Source organism: Loxodonta africana, chromosome 7 (genome assembly GCF_030014295.1).
Source record: "Loxodonta africana isolate mLoxAfr1 chromosome 7, mLoxAfr1.hap2, whole genome shotgun sequence".
NCBI lineage: Eukaryota > Metazoa > Chordata > Mammalia > Proboscidea > Elephantidae > Loxodonta > Loxodonta africana.
The window spans coordinates 28,939,194-28,953,566 of record NC_087348.1 but is presented as its reverse complement, the minus strand read 5'-3'; the positions used below and the strand labels follow the sequence as shown (position 1 = coordinate 28,953,566).

At 35.0% G+C, this 14,373-nt stretch overlaps 2 protein-coding genes across 2 annotated transcripts; both read right to left on the bottom strand.

The window, feature by feature from the left end:
• Positions 1–951, bottom strand: LOC100663303 (olfactory receptor 1165-like). The gene has a single exon (XM_003423651.2). It carries the CDS (start codon positions 949–951, stop codon positions 1–3), a length of 951 nt encoding a protein of 316 aa, XP_003423699.2.
• Positions 952–8,779: 7,828 nt separating this feature from the next.
• Positions 8,780–13,508, bottom strand: LOC100664810 (olfactory receptor 5D18-like). The gene is made up of 2 exons (XM_064289107.1): positions 13,480–13,508; positions 8,780–9,722 (listed from the first exon to the last, which is right to left on the bottom strand). Exons 1-2 carry the CDS (start codon positions 13,506–13,508, stop codon positions 8,780–8,782), a joined length of 972 nt encoding a protein of 323 aa, XP_064145177.1.
• Between the last annotated feature and the right edge of the window lie 865 nt (positions 13,509–14,373).

Below are 14,373 nucleotides of genomic sequence, written 5' to 3'. Positions count from 1 at the left end.
CTATATTGAATGAGAAAGATGTTTGCTGATGATTAACTTCCTGACTGTCTCTTTCACATCTTTGTTTCTAAGACTGTAGATTAAGGGGTTCAGCATGGGGATCATGACTGTGAAAAACACAGTGGCCACTTTGACCAGGAGCCAGGAGCTTTTGGAGTTGGGCACACAGTAGAGCAGAAGGATGGTGCCATGGAAGATGGTGATGGCAGTCAGGTGGGAGGCACAGGTGGAGAAGGCTTTATGGAGTCCACCAGAAGAAGTCATCTTGATGGTAGTGAAAACGATGAAAATGTAGGAAGTGAGGATAATCAGGAGGCTACTAGTCTCATTGAAAGTAGAAATGATTAAACACGCCATCTGGCTAAAGTAAGGGCCAGAGCAGGAGAGAGAGAGGATGGCAGAATACTCACAGCCAGAGTGATTTATGATGTTTGAGCCACAGAAGGATAGTTCCGCAAGAGAATATGTGAGTGTCAGGGAACAGATCCCACCCCATGTGTAGGACCCAGCTACCAGGAGAGCACAGAGCTTAGGAGACATAGCTACTGTGTAGAGCAAGGGGTTACAAACAGCCACAAATCGGTCATAGGCCATCACCGCTAACACGAACATTTCTGTAATCACAAATGTGCAGCCAAAGAAAAATAGTACCATGCAGCCTCTGAAAGTGATACTTCTGGCTTCAACAACCAAGATTTCTAGCAGTTTGGGTGTAAACACACTGGAATAACAAATATCCAAAAAGGATAGATGGCAGAGGAAAAAGTACATGGGTGTGTGGACTTTAGGATTGATCCTTATGACCGCTATTATGCCCAGGTTTCCCACCAGAGTGACTGTGTAGATGGTCAAGAATGCCAGAAAGAGTGGTACCTGGAGTTGTGGGTATTCTGAGAAACCCAAAAGGATGAATGTGGTCACAGAGCTCTTGTTTTCCCCATCCAGTACCATGGTTCTTGTGGTAACAAACAAAACCAACAAAAGACAGAAATTTGATTCTGAGTGGCAAACTTGAGAAGTCAGGCATAGGAACAAAATCTGGAGAGGATAGATATAAACTACTGCAGACAAAGTTAAACTTTTCTGGTCCACTTTGGATTTTTACTTACCTACGTGTTGATTTTTATTATTATTATTATTTTGGGAAATTAGCTTTATCTTTCAATACTTTAGTGTCTTTGTAAAACAAGCAAAATAGTACTTATTAACATAATTATTTGATGTAATTATCTATATGTGTATATGATGCTTAGAACGTTTTTTACCTGTGGTAAAATACAATTATATGTGGAAAAAGTAAAGGCCTAACAAAATCAGGGAAATCTCTCAGCAGGCCACATTAGTCATATGATTGTAGCAAAGGTGGTCATGGGAAGATTAAACATTTTTAATATGAGAAGAAAATCACATAAGTAAGTAGTAAATTTTTTTTGGTGAAAATATCATTCTGACCATCCACAATTCTGTATTGATATACTGAACTTTTGACTTTGATAGGTATATACAATTATCAAGGAGTCATAAAACACCCACTTCGAAGAATCGTTCTTTAAGCGGTCTGGTCAAAACCATCTGCTGTTAACTGTGTTCACTCAGTTTTATCCTCATTATATGGGCTCAAAATGGTCAATGATTTAAAGCTAACTTTTTTTTTTCTTTTTTTATTTCCTGAGGAAGTGTTTTGGAGATATTCTTAAATGATTCACTTTGATTATCTTCCTCTGGTTATGTAGTCTGTTTACAGTGTATAACATATTTAAGAATAAAAAAAATTTTTGAATAAAAACACTTATTTATCATCAATCATAAAGCACAAATATGTACAATTAAAAAAAATTCCGTCTGTCAGTTATCAATGAAAACCAAAAAAAATCCTTTCCTGATGTGGCAAAAGAAGTGAAAGAGTATGTAAGATTAAGAAATGTGAACTTCTTCATTTCAGAAGGAAAAGAAGCTTAAATATTGGAAATTTTATATGCTTAAACTAAAACTAAAGACTTAATCTAGAAATAGACTTGGAGGCACAGAAGGTAAGACGTTGCCACTTTGAACCCATCAGGGAGCTGGCAAAAGTTTTAACCTTGCCTGTAAAAATCAACACCTGCCATCTATTTTACAGACATTAATCCCAGGAACGTGGGAACCCTGGTGGTGTAGTGGTAAAGTGCTATGGCTGCTAACCAAAGGGTCGGCAGTTTGAATACGACAGGTGCTCCTTGGAAACTCTATGAGGCAGTTCTACTCCGTCCCATAGGGTTGCTATGAGTAGGAATCTACTTGACGGCACTGAGTTTGGTTTGGCTTTTTGAATCCCAGGAACAACATCAGCTATAGAATTGTACTTTCTATTTATTACATAGAAGATTGGCATGACTTTTTTGGAACTCTATGTATTTCATCTCATATGTTGACAAAAACAAAAGTCAGTCTTTAAATTCAGGATCTTTGATTGCTTTATTGGGTCATATCCACACAGGTGCAATTTGGAGGTGCAATCTGCTATGACTTCATGGCACGTATATCAAAGCACTAAACCAGTAATGGTTCTAGAGCTTGGACTGGAGTAAGAAACCTTAGGGATGTTAGAACATACTTTGCTAAACAAAAATAAAGTGACATTTATTAAAGATTTTATGCCAAGATTAAAGTCAAGGAAGATTAAAAATGGAAAAGTCCTGGATATTTTTACATACATTGTTTCCTGTCTTCATCAATACTCCTACTGCCCTTCTGTACATTAAAGCACCTGTCCTCACAATTAATGATCCCTTTTCAGACTCTGTCAGTGACACTTACCAAGAATTAACCATAAAGGTCAAGTATATATTTAAATATTTCTCTTAAATAGTCTTTTTTTTTCTTTTGTAATTTCTGGTATGTTCTAAATCTAATGGATCTAACTCTGTCTCTGGGTTCACAGAAATTAAGACTAATTCCTCTTTCACATTATACATCTTCAAATATTTATGCTCTTCACTTTTTTAGGTAAACATTCTTAGGATTGTTTGTTTTTTCCATTTACTTCCTCATGGTGGTTATTAAATGTTTCAGAGGATCTGTTCAATATTCTTGATATAGCATTAATCCTCCTGATTTGGTATCGGCACTAAGAACTAAGCCTAAACTTCCCAGGGAAATTTTGCCAGGTCAAGAGAGAATACACTCAGTAACCTGCTTTTATTAGCTATACATCTAATTATAACACCTAACTGAGCACTTGTAGTCAAATATTTGGATGCAAATCTTTGTCCATGGTTTGTTGGTAAGCCACAAATCCTGTACTTATTAAGTATTTGGAATTTTTGGACAACGTTGAGGATGGTGAGTTCATTATTACATCTCATGCACTGCTTGACTCTTATCCTCGTTATCCATTGCTGTCTCCAAGACTCTTCACTGTAATCATGTCAACCCCTGACCATGCCAAGCCCTGTCTTTATTCAGGCCACTTTGTCTTGCTTGGAATGCCTTCACTGTAACTTCAGTTTCCATTAATATAAGCAATCATCAGTGCCCATTCCATTTTTATATGATTGGGGCAATTTGTTAAACCTTTGAGAAATATTCTCTCATCTCAACCCCTGGGGAATACACTTGTCTTAGTCAACATATGCTTTAAATTAAATAAACACAGGGAGTCATAGCAACCTAGAAGAGTTCAGAAGGATTTAAAATAAATGTGATGCTTCCTCACTCATTTCACAACCATCTTGAGGGTGAGGTCCACATTGTATATTTACTAGTTTACAAGTTACAGAAGAATGCATAAAAGACACAAAGATTGTTACAATAATATTATGGGGATAATTTTTTGAAAGTAATCATTGTGTTACTTTAAATTAGTTTAAGTATCCGGGAGGATTAATGGGGTCGATTGGATCAACTACATCTTTGCTTATCGCATTAAAAATAAGGTTAAGAAATTACAGTCCAGGAAAGTGTCTTATTAGAAACTCTACTCTCAACAGTTTAATCTTCTTATTCAGGAAAGGGGTTAATTTGGTTGGATGGAGAACAGGCAGCCATTTGTAGAAAACATGGGCTTAGGAAACATATTTAACTAGTTCAAATTCAGTCATAGTAACTTATATACATAACTTTATCAAATCCTTTCATTTATATGAGCCTCAGTTTCATCATATATGAAACATGGATAACAATATTATACAAGTTCCTTTAATACTCTGCATAAAATTCTTAAATAAGGTGGTGACTTTAAAATATCTAACAAATCCTACATCTTCCCCTGCCAATATTATCTCCCTTCCATCTTAAATTTCTAATGTTATTTGCCTTCAAGAATATATCAACAGTTCTCTGATGTAAAAATGGCATAGAAGTGCAAATCTGGAAAACCTTTTTAAAAGAAGTTTTGTCTACTGGACTCCCTTTAACAAAAGGATTTTAGATTTTTCACTCAGCCTTATATTCAAACATCCATCCACTTTTCAACCCATCAATATATAATCTTCATTTTTTGCGTTGCTTTCCAATCACTGTCTGCTCCTTGATTATCCTTTTGTTGTCTCAGGATTGTGGATGTTGAAAAGGCAGACAGGGAAAAAATGAACAAAGAGAAAGCTTCAACATGCCCCTCCTTCTTTATTCCCACTATGGACGTCTACTCATCTACATACAAGATTCCCCAGGCTAACCTATCTAAGTGCAGTTCAAGAACTCTCAGCCTGGGATCAAATAGAGCGTTTTAGGTATATGCTTTATTATGAAAATGCATCAAAATTAAAACTATTTGGGCTAAATTTCTGTAACACCTCCACGAACCACTTAACCAAATGCTTTTGTTACTGTATTCATACAAATATTTTAAAACTTTTTTGTTCAAAAACAAGTTACTAATACCTTCTAAGCTTCCACTGTCTTTTCCTTTGAAATGGCTCTTTTCCTTCTTTAATATTTATACCTCGTCATCTTTCAATGATGAGCTCCCTACATTACTCTTTCAAGGACAATTTACTGATTAAACCAGATCTCTCTCTCGCTCTCTCTTTTTTTTTTTTTCTCTTGCTGTATTTTCTTTCCACCAATACCTTTAAACTATATGTGATACTTGGCATATTTTGTTATTTGTGTGTGTGTGTGTTTTACTTATTTTTCCCTGAAGTCTTTACATTTCTTAAGGACAAGAGTTACACTTAACATTTCTTCTATAACCCCTAGTGTATTTAAGATGGAAATTAGGGACATAGTTTCAAATTCAGTACAATGATCCTAGGGATGGTGAAAGTAGAATTCTGCACCTTGAATACATCCCATCAACTGAACTAAGTTGAAATGACTCTAACTTAACTCACATAGGTTTTCCCTGACAGATATTTGTTATATTTCAGTATTCTTCACATGACACAGGAGAGATAACCCAATGTTGAATCAACTCACCAAAAGATAGATTTTCCTGATGTATCTTTTATTGAAGGCTTCCTCGCAATTATTAACAAGCTGCACGTTCATTCTTTCTCAAGATTGAAATTTTCCTATATATTTTCATTCCTTTACAGGCAGTGAATTCCTCCTTAAAACACCCAATTAATGACTTTTTTTTTTTTTTCCAATTGTAAAGACAATTTGAAGGGAATGTAGAGATGTTTTGGGAGCATGAAAGAGATCTGTAAACTAAATCCCAAGGTCATGTTGTTTGTTTTCCACTGAACTTCTTGACCTCAGGGACACAGACCCAAGAGGATCATGACAGGGCTTATTTTCATGAGAAACCAAATAATTAGAAGAAATTTTCTCTTCCATAAATGAAGTTATAATTTCTTCTAAATAGTCAATACTGATTTTCATGTCTTAAAAAATAATGGTTGATCTGGGTACAGAGGCTATACTTCTGAAAATTCCCAAAACAAAACCACAGTAATGTCAATCTCAATAACGCCAATATAATTATAGTTTTATACTTAATTTTTCATTCTTTATACATTGAGTTTATATTTTTGTACATGTATTTATGTTTTTTTTTATGTATGCAGAAACACACTTAACATTACAAGATTAATAGTTTTACATTCTACCAGGCAGTATTATATCCTGAATATGCTTTCATAGGGTCTAGGACAGTGGAGATCTGTTACATATCTTGATTGTGGATACAGATCTAGCTGCATTTTTCAGTACAGTCATAAGTTTCACAGTGATGATAGTTTAAATCCGTCTAAGTGATTTCTTATTTACCCCTCAAAGGGAAAAACAAAAATCAGGGAATTAACAAAGTGGTGTTAAATATTGACCCAATAAAATGTCATAGTATTAGTTCCTTGACCAGAAAATCTTAAGATATGGGCATATGCAGTGGCGTTTGAAAACATATATCAAAATTATTCAAAGGCATTGGAGATTTTGGTGCAGCTAATATTGGTGGATGTAGCCAAATTAGTGGTTTAAATATAAATAGCTAATTCAGGCTCATGTTTGCAAGTGTTCTTGGCTGCCACCCAGTAGGCCCCAATTCATGGTGACCCATGTACAATTGAACAAAAAGATTCCTGGTTCGGGACTATCTGCCTGATCAGCTGTAGCGCAGACAATGTTCTGTTGTGATCCACAGAGTTTTCACTAGCTGAATATGAGAAGCATTTTTCTACGTCTTTCTTCATAGATCGTTTTAATCTGGGAGCGCAACTGAAACTTGGTCAATATCAGAGTAACACATAAGCCACAACTGAAAAACAGATAATGAGTGTGCATTTGTAAGTTATTTTTAATAAAGAATGACTAGCAAAAAATTTCCCACTGGTTTTAAGTGTGCAAGTTATATCAGTTTTGACACGTGACCCACATTAGCTCAGTTACCCTAGAGTATCTGTTGAAGTCAAGCCAGGAATTAAATCGCTGAAAACAGACATTTAAAATCTAAGCAAAGGACTACTTTAAAACAGACCACTGAGAGGCAAAACCTTTTTTGCTCCCATTTTTCAGGTTTCTCAGTTTGGTTCCTAAGCCAAAATTTAAAGGGTATATATAGCTCAGGTTCATACGAGTCCAATAGCTTTGTATAACAAGTTCTATTTTTTAAAAATTATTGATTAAAGACATTACTATGTTGCAATTTTAAATTTTACTCTTCCAATTTGTTTGGGATTCTATATAGGTTTTGGTCAAGGAAAGGGGCTAACTTGTTTTCATCCTCCAATTTGCGGTTTCCCAATAATTTTAAATTGTTGATTTCATAAGCTCTAAACATGAATTTAGATCAGAAACCCAGACTGAGGGCTCTCCAACAGAAGAGTACAAGGTTTCAGTAGATAGGCATATACATAAGTAAGCAAAGATATGAAAGAAATGGGGATAGTCATTAAGGGTGACATGACATCATCTTGGATTAAAGTACCGAAGCATTTCAACAGGTATTACAAGTTCAAAGGTTAAAACTGTATTTAAAAAGTAGATGCTAAACACTCTGAATCAAAATAATCTATAAGAATTCCTCACCTTTAACTTTGAATTTAACTCTTTTTCATTGAGTTGAATGCAACTCATGGTGACCCCTTTTGTTACAGAGTAGAACTGCTCCATTGGGTTTTCATGGCTGTAATCTTTATAGAAGCAAATCACCAGACCTTCCTTCCTTAGGGCTCTTGGAGTTCAACCTGCCAACCTTTAGGTTAGTAGTCAAGTGCAAACAGTTTGCAACACCCAAGGACACTACTTTGGTTTTAGTCATGTGATTTTCTTTCAGTGACAGAATGTTAACTGTTGAGACCCAAACAAGGACTTGAAATATGTTTTTGTTGGTAAGCATACTCTGTTGTGGCACTGTATTCAACATAGACTATTAGCCAACTGGACCAAGGAAGTAACATATATACAGATTTGTAAAGTGCAGTTTAGCTAATCAAGAAGCCCCCTTTGGACACATAAGTGTCAGCAAGGCTACTTCAGTCAAGCCAGTGATACAGAATGAATTATGCATATTTTTGCATACCACTCAGAGTTTATGATTGTTTGTTCTACATTAATAAAGAACTGATGTCAAGTACATCTGTGGATTGTATCCTTGCCAATATCCTTGATGTTATATTTTTCTATTATGGAGTAAAAGAGATAAAAGACATATGGGATACTTTTATATTATTTCTTACAACAGAAAATTAACATAAGTATAGTAATATTTTCAAGTAAAAAAATAATGAATAAATAAATCACAACCATGTTAACATAACTTACAAAGGTAGCGTCATGGGCATATATTTCTAAAATGTGTATTGTTTTCTGGTGATGTATTACATTGAGGAGAAATAAAATTTATATTACCAAATATAATTTAAATGCACCAGATTGTAGTCATTGTAGGAAAGAGAGACTTATTATTATTATTTATTTTCATTACCCTGGGAATCTTTCAATGACAAGATAGTCCATTTGGAATTAAATTAATATTTTTAATATATATTTAGAGTCTTACACAAAAGAGCTCTTACCGTACAAAAGTTCCTCATTATAAGCTATACTTTTCAGATCATCTAAAAATATTCCATATGTCAAGTAACTTAAAGTGAATTGAAGGTTTGCTTGGCCAAGCACACAGTCATGTAGAATAACAAAGAAACATTGTATGGCAATTTCTGAGTAAAAGACAGTTTAATTTGTCTGAATTTTACTTTCTAATGGTATTTGTAATGTTAAAGTTATATTACAAACCATTAAATTTGAAAAGATATTGAAATGTGAGCTGAAAGGTTATCATAGATTCAGATTCTGATTTGTGATTGATTAAGTCTCACCAGTACTCTCGTTAAGAAAAACCTAAATATTTAGAGATTTAGATTTTAAAACAGAAGAATTTGGTATTGATTAACTTCCTAACTGTCTCCTTCACATCTTTATTCCTAAGGCTGTAAATCAGGGGGTTCAGCATGGGGATGACCACAGAGTAAAACACAGAGGCCACCTTGACCATGTGCCATGAGCCTTTGGAATTAGGTACACAGTAGAGAAAAAGGATGGTTCCATGGAAAATGGTAATAGTGGTTAGGTGGGAGGCACAGGTGGAGAAGGCTTTATGGAGTCCTCCAGTGGAAGGTATCTTCATGACAGTGAAGAATAGGAAAGCATAGGAAGTAAGAATGATCACCAGGCTGCTTATTTCATTGAATGTGGCAGATACTAAAATGATCTCCTGACTAATATATGGGTCAGAACAGGACACAGCAATAATGGCAGCAAGCTCACAGAAAAAGTTGTTTATGAAGTTGGTACTATGGAAGGATAACGTCAACAGAAAGTAAATGGCTGTCAAAGAGCACATTATACTCCAAGAGTAGGAGGCAGCCACCAAAAAATAGCAAAGCTTTGGGGACATTGCAACTGTATAGAACAGGGGGTTACAAACTGCTACAAATAGATCATAAGCCATCACGGCCAACATAAATGTTTCTGACACCACAAATATACAAGCCAAGAAGAATTGCATGATGCATCTTGTGAAGGAGATGGTTCTTTCTGCCACGATCAGGTTTTCTAACAGTTTGGGTGTAACTACTGAAGAGTAACAGAAATCAACAAACGACAAGTGGCTGAGGAAAAAGCACATGGGGGTGTGGAGTTTGGGGTTGATCCTGATGATTAAGGTCATGCCCAGATTCCCAACAACAGTGACAATGTAGATGGTCAGAAAGACCATGAAGAAGGGCACCTGGAGGTCTGGGTATTCTGAGAAGCCCAAGAGGATGAATGTGGCTCTAGCACTCTGATTTTCTTGGTTCCTGTTGAGAAAATAAGAAATCTGATTATCCTGAGAAACAAAACTTGAATTAAGCAGTAGAAAATTAAAAAAAAAAAAATGTCAGGTTTATTGAGTATCTATAAAGATTTTGTGGAGAAATACTTGTTTGTCCCTGTTGCTGTATTTGAATAATTAAAAAATAATAGTAAAACCCAAACCCCTTGCCATAGAGTGGATTCCAACTAATTTGAATAATTAGAAATTACTGATATCACATTTACACAGTGAATATTAACTTCGTGCAAGTGAAATATTTAGGAACAAAATTGGAAGAGTAATAAAAAGAGAACAGACCCTGATATATTTCAAAAAATCAAAATTGGTATCCTCAGAGGCAGCTGACTTCACGAGAAAGGCCACTCTGTCTCTTAACATGAATCTAAATTTCTTGAAAATACTTATTTTATAGCAAATACATATAAAGAATTTCTATATTCTCTTCCAGTCTCTCTTCTTCATCCATGAGCAATTAACTAGAAATTTTGAATTTTTTTTTTTAACGTTAACAACACAGGAAAATGGACAAGATAAAATTTTCTTGGTTGGGCTCTTTTCCTTTTCAAAATCTTCATTACTCTCCTAACCCAGTACTCTCAACATATTCTATAGTTCTACAGTGGAAGACTACTGGATTTTTTTTTATTTCCTTATCCCAAAATAATGCTGTTTTTTAATGTTATTTTTCATTTCATATCATATTCTTCAGCAGGTGCTCACCATAAAATATGCACTGTGTAATCTTTGATAAAAATAGTTGAAGCAATAATTTATATAAATTTCTTCCTTTCCAACATGGCAGATTTGGGGAAGGTGGGTAAATGATAAATATTAAAAACTGTGAAAGCACCAGACACTGGTATTAAATGTTATCCTGCAGCAAAAATAAGTTTGCTGCATCAAGTTTTAAGGTATGGAATGGGCAAATGTCAGGCTAGAGACCCACCTAAAACAGCATACAAGGATATGGTTGATATCACTGGTACCAAACTTCAGACATGAAAAATTGGTATTCAGTATCAAGTACAGGTGATTGAGTTCATTTTTATTTCCCTTGTTGTTCATGACGCCACTCAGTAGTTTTCGTTTTACATGGATGTCAAATATCTACACATATGGAGTTGGGCCATACCTAAATAGACTTTGACTATGAGAAATTCCTGCAGGCCACTCTAAATCAGAAGTCAAGTGAGTCCCTGTATTCTCAGAGAAGTCCTGCACCCCCGGGCTCCATGACTGTAATACAAGGAAAACTTAAACTCTTTTTGAACCTAGCAGCACAATCCTCAAAATTTTCCTCCCCTCAGTACTACCAGCCTCTTCCCTATAAAATAATTAATCCTATTATATCCTTAATATCTATCTGATAGCTATTTACTGATGCCCACATGTACAGAGGACATCTCTCATCTCTCTAATCTTCATATGAATCTGCTCCTCATGCTTTCTGACACCTTGCCCATCACTTCCCATCCACTGATATCATTCCATCATGCTCTCTGGAAAGAAAAGATATATCAGTTACCAAGTAAGGACTTGAAGCACTTACTGATGAAGATCAAAGACCACAACCTTCAGTATGGATTACACCTCAACATAAAAAAAACAAAAATTCTCACAACTGGACCAGTAAGCAACATCATGATAAATGGAGAAAAAATTGAATTTGCCGAGGATTTTCTTTTACTTGAATCCAAAATTAACACCCATGGAAGCATCAATCAAGACATCAAAAGACATTTTACTAGGCAAATCTGTTACAAAAGACCTCTTTAAAGTGTTGAAAAGCAAAGATGTCACCTTGAAGACTAAAGTGCACCTGGCCCAATCCATGGTGTTTTCAATTGCCTCATACGCATGCAAAAGCAGTGACAATGAATAAGGAAGACCAAAGAAGAATGAACGCCTTTGAATTGTGGTGTTGGTGAAGAATATTGAATATACCATGGACTGCCAAAAGAACGCACAAATCTATCTTAGATGAAGCACAACCAGAATATTCCTTAGAAGCAAGAATGGTAAGAATACACCTCACATACTTTGGACATGATATCAGGAGGGATGAGTCCCTGGAGAAGGACATTATACTTGGTAAAACAGAGGATCAGCGCAATACAGGAAGACTCTCAACAAGATAGGCTGACAAAGTGGCTGCAGCAATGGGCTCAAGCATAACAACGATTGTGAGGATACCACAGGACTGGGCAGTGTTTCATTCTGTTGTACATAGTGTTTTTATGAAAAGGAACTGAACAGATGGCATCTAACAAGAACAACAACAAAGTAAGGAGGATAATAGAAATGCTTCCTTATTTATATCTTTCATAGGTTGAAGATTATTTGTAAAGGTATCAACAGGTCTTATGTTCTCCATGAAGCAGGAGCTAAATAAATGCATGATATTGATGACTACCACCATTTTTTGCTCCCCATAATCATTCTGGTAATGGCGTTGAATGTGTTGATCTGGATATGGAAGCAGTCGCTGGCAATTTGATTATTTTCCCTTAGGCACTGGCTTCTCTACTATCTGAACATGACTGACGGAAATACGGCTGGACTTTATTTAATCACTCCCAGTCTAAGACATGGAAAGCCTCGTGGCTTAGTAGTTAAGAACTATGGCTGCTAACCAAAAGGTTGGGAGTTCTAATCCACCATTTGCTCCTTGCAAACTGTATGGGGCAATCCTACTTTGTCCTATATGGTCTTTATGAGTCGGAATTGACTCATTGGCAACGGGTTTGGGTTTTTTTTGTTTTTTAAGTCTGAGATGTGTAATTACATTTTCTTCATTCACCTTTACGAATTACCATCACTTTATATCTCTCTAGTTTTATCAGGTTTGGGCATGTAGGAAAAATATCTCTCAAGGACTAATTTCTCAACCATTCCTTTACTCTATTCTATATAAGGCGACTGCCATTCTTTGTAAAGCACTAGTCAGCTAGATTATGGCCACATATTTTCAACCAAACTTCTCAATTTTAAATTAAGTATTATTCTTAATAATTCTATGCAACATGCCAAAATAACTTTGCATGATCACTTTATCCTAGCAGTCAATATCTTTTAAGATCTAAATGCTTTTATTTAATGAATGCATGTTGTCAGGCTGCCTTTTCCAAAACTGTGCAAGGTTTGTGTATTCAGCCTTAGCTTCGTTACCACTGACACCTACTTTTCTAATTATGGTGAATTTATCCAACTCTGTGTTAAGTAGCACATGCTCATTTGCATAAAGTATATTTTTCAGCTTTATCCTCTCTCTGGTAATGCTTTAGTTTTCCCTCTCCTATTATAGATATTATGTATTTTTTCTCATTCTCTGTATATACAGAGACTTTAAGGTTTATAGCTCACAATTACCATATGCTTTATCCTATATTTTATAAATACACTGGTTACAGTTACCTTCTTAGCCATTATAGAAATTTTGAGAAAAATGCTCATATTTGATGATTATCTATTAACCAAATGCCTGTCACAGTGGTGGGTACCTGATGAGAAAGTCAAGGAAATCATTTGAAAGTAAGAATGCGTAATGGCATAACACCTGGAGGCCTCTCCAAGCCAACTGACTAGATTTTAACAGGCACATGTGTTTGTCCATTCAAGGGGCACATGTGTTCGTTTCCTGCAAGGATTATCATAACTCAATATTTTATACAATTTCTATTTTATAATAAAATTATGTTTTATTTCTAAAGTGAAATAAAATAAGTATTAAATAAACTTACCTAAGCACAGAAGCACTTGAATGATTCATTGACTGGAGATCCCTTTGCTAAGGTTGATGAACTCCAAGGATTCTCCTTATTTATTCTATTAGAATACAAATCAACCTAAAATAGTAGCAGGAGCCCATTGTACATAAACATATCCTAATATAAATAATATATAGTATTTCATATAAACAACTTTTCTCCAACCATTTAAGTAAATCCGGTGTAAGCATAGAGAAAGGCAGGTCAAACAGCTAATTTCTGGAGCCAAATTGTGTTAAATATATATCATCATGACCAATGAAATGTAGCCAAAGAGAATATCATGAAAGCATTGTCTCGGAGTCCACAATTTGAACAATTAGATAACACTGTCCCATGTGATATCTTGTTGTGGGTTATTTTTTTAAAGCTCTAGGGACATCATTAGCTTTACCCCATTCATCTTATAGGAAAAAAAAAAAAAAACAATGAACCAGACTGAATACATCTTGATTTTATACACATATAAATTACAGAAATGTGCAAGGTAAAAATTCTGCTATAAAACAATGATAAAATTATTTGTTTATTTGCTTTATTGGTAGTTTTCTTATAACATAAAATTTATATTTTTAATCCTATAACTCATTGTATTACAAGAATATGGATAAATATAACTGACTTTAAACTTATAAATTGTAATATTTTTGTAGATAGCTTTAGATTTTATGCAAGTTATCACAATGCCTGTGAATAGAAACAGTTTTAATGTTTTCCTTCATATCATCATGGCTGTATTTCTCTTGTTTAATTGCAGTTGCCAATATATGTGTGGAGTAGAAATTATGGGAGTGGGCCTCTTTGCCTTACTCTCAATTTTAAGGGAGAAGCATTCAGTATTTCACCTTAGAGTACTATGTCAGGTGT

What these genes read in the sequence shown, in the direction of transcription:
- LOC100663303 (XM_003423651.2), bottom strand. Translation starts at nt 951, where the DNA reads ATGGTACTGGATGGGGAAAACAAGAGCTCTGTGACCACATTCATCCTT.
- LOC100664810 (XM_064289107.1), bottom strand. Translation starts at nt 13,508, where the DNA reads ATGAATCATTCAAGTGCTTCTGTGCTTAG. An exon ending in TCAAGTGCTTCTGTGCTTAG is followed by an intron (nt 9,723 to 13,479) that starts GTAAGTTTATTT and finishes TTTTCTCAACAG; the next exon opens with GAACCAAGAAAATCAGAGTG.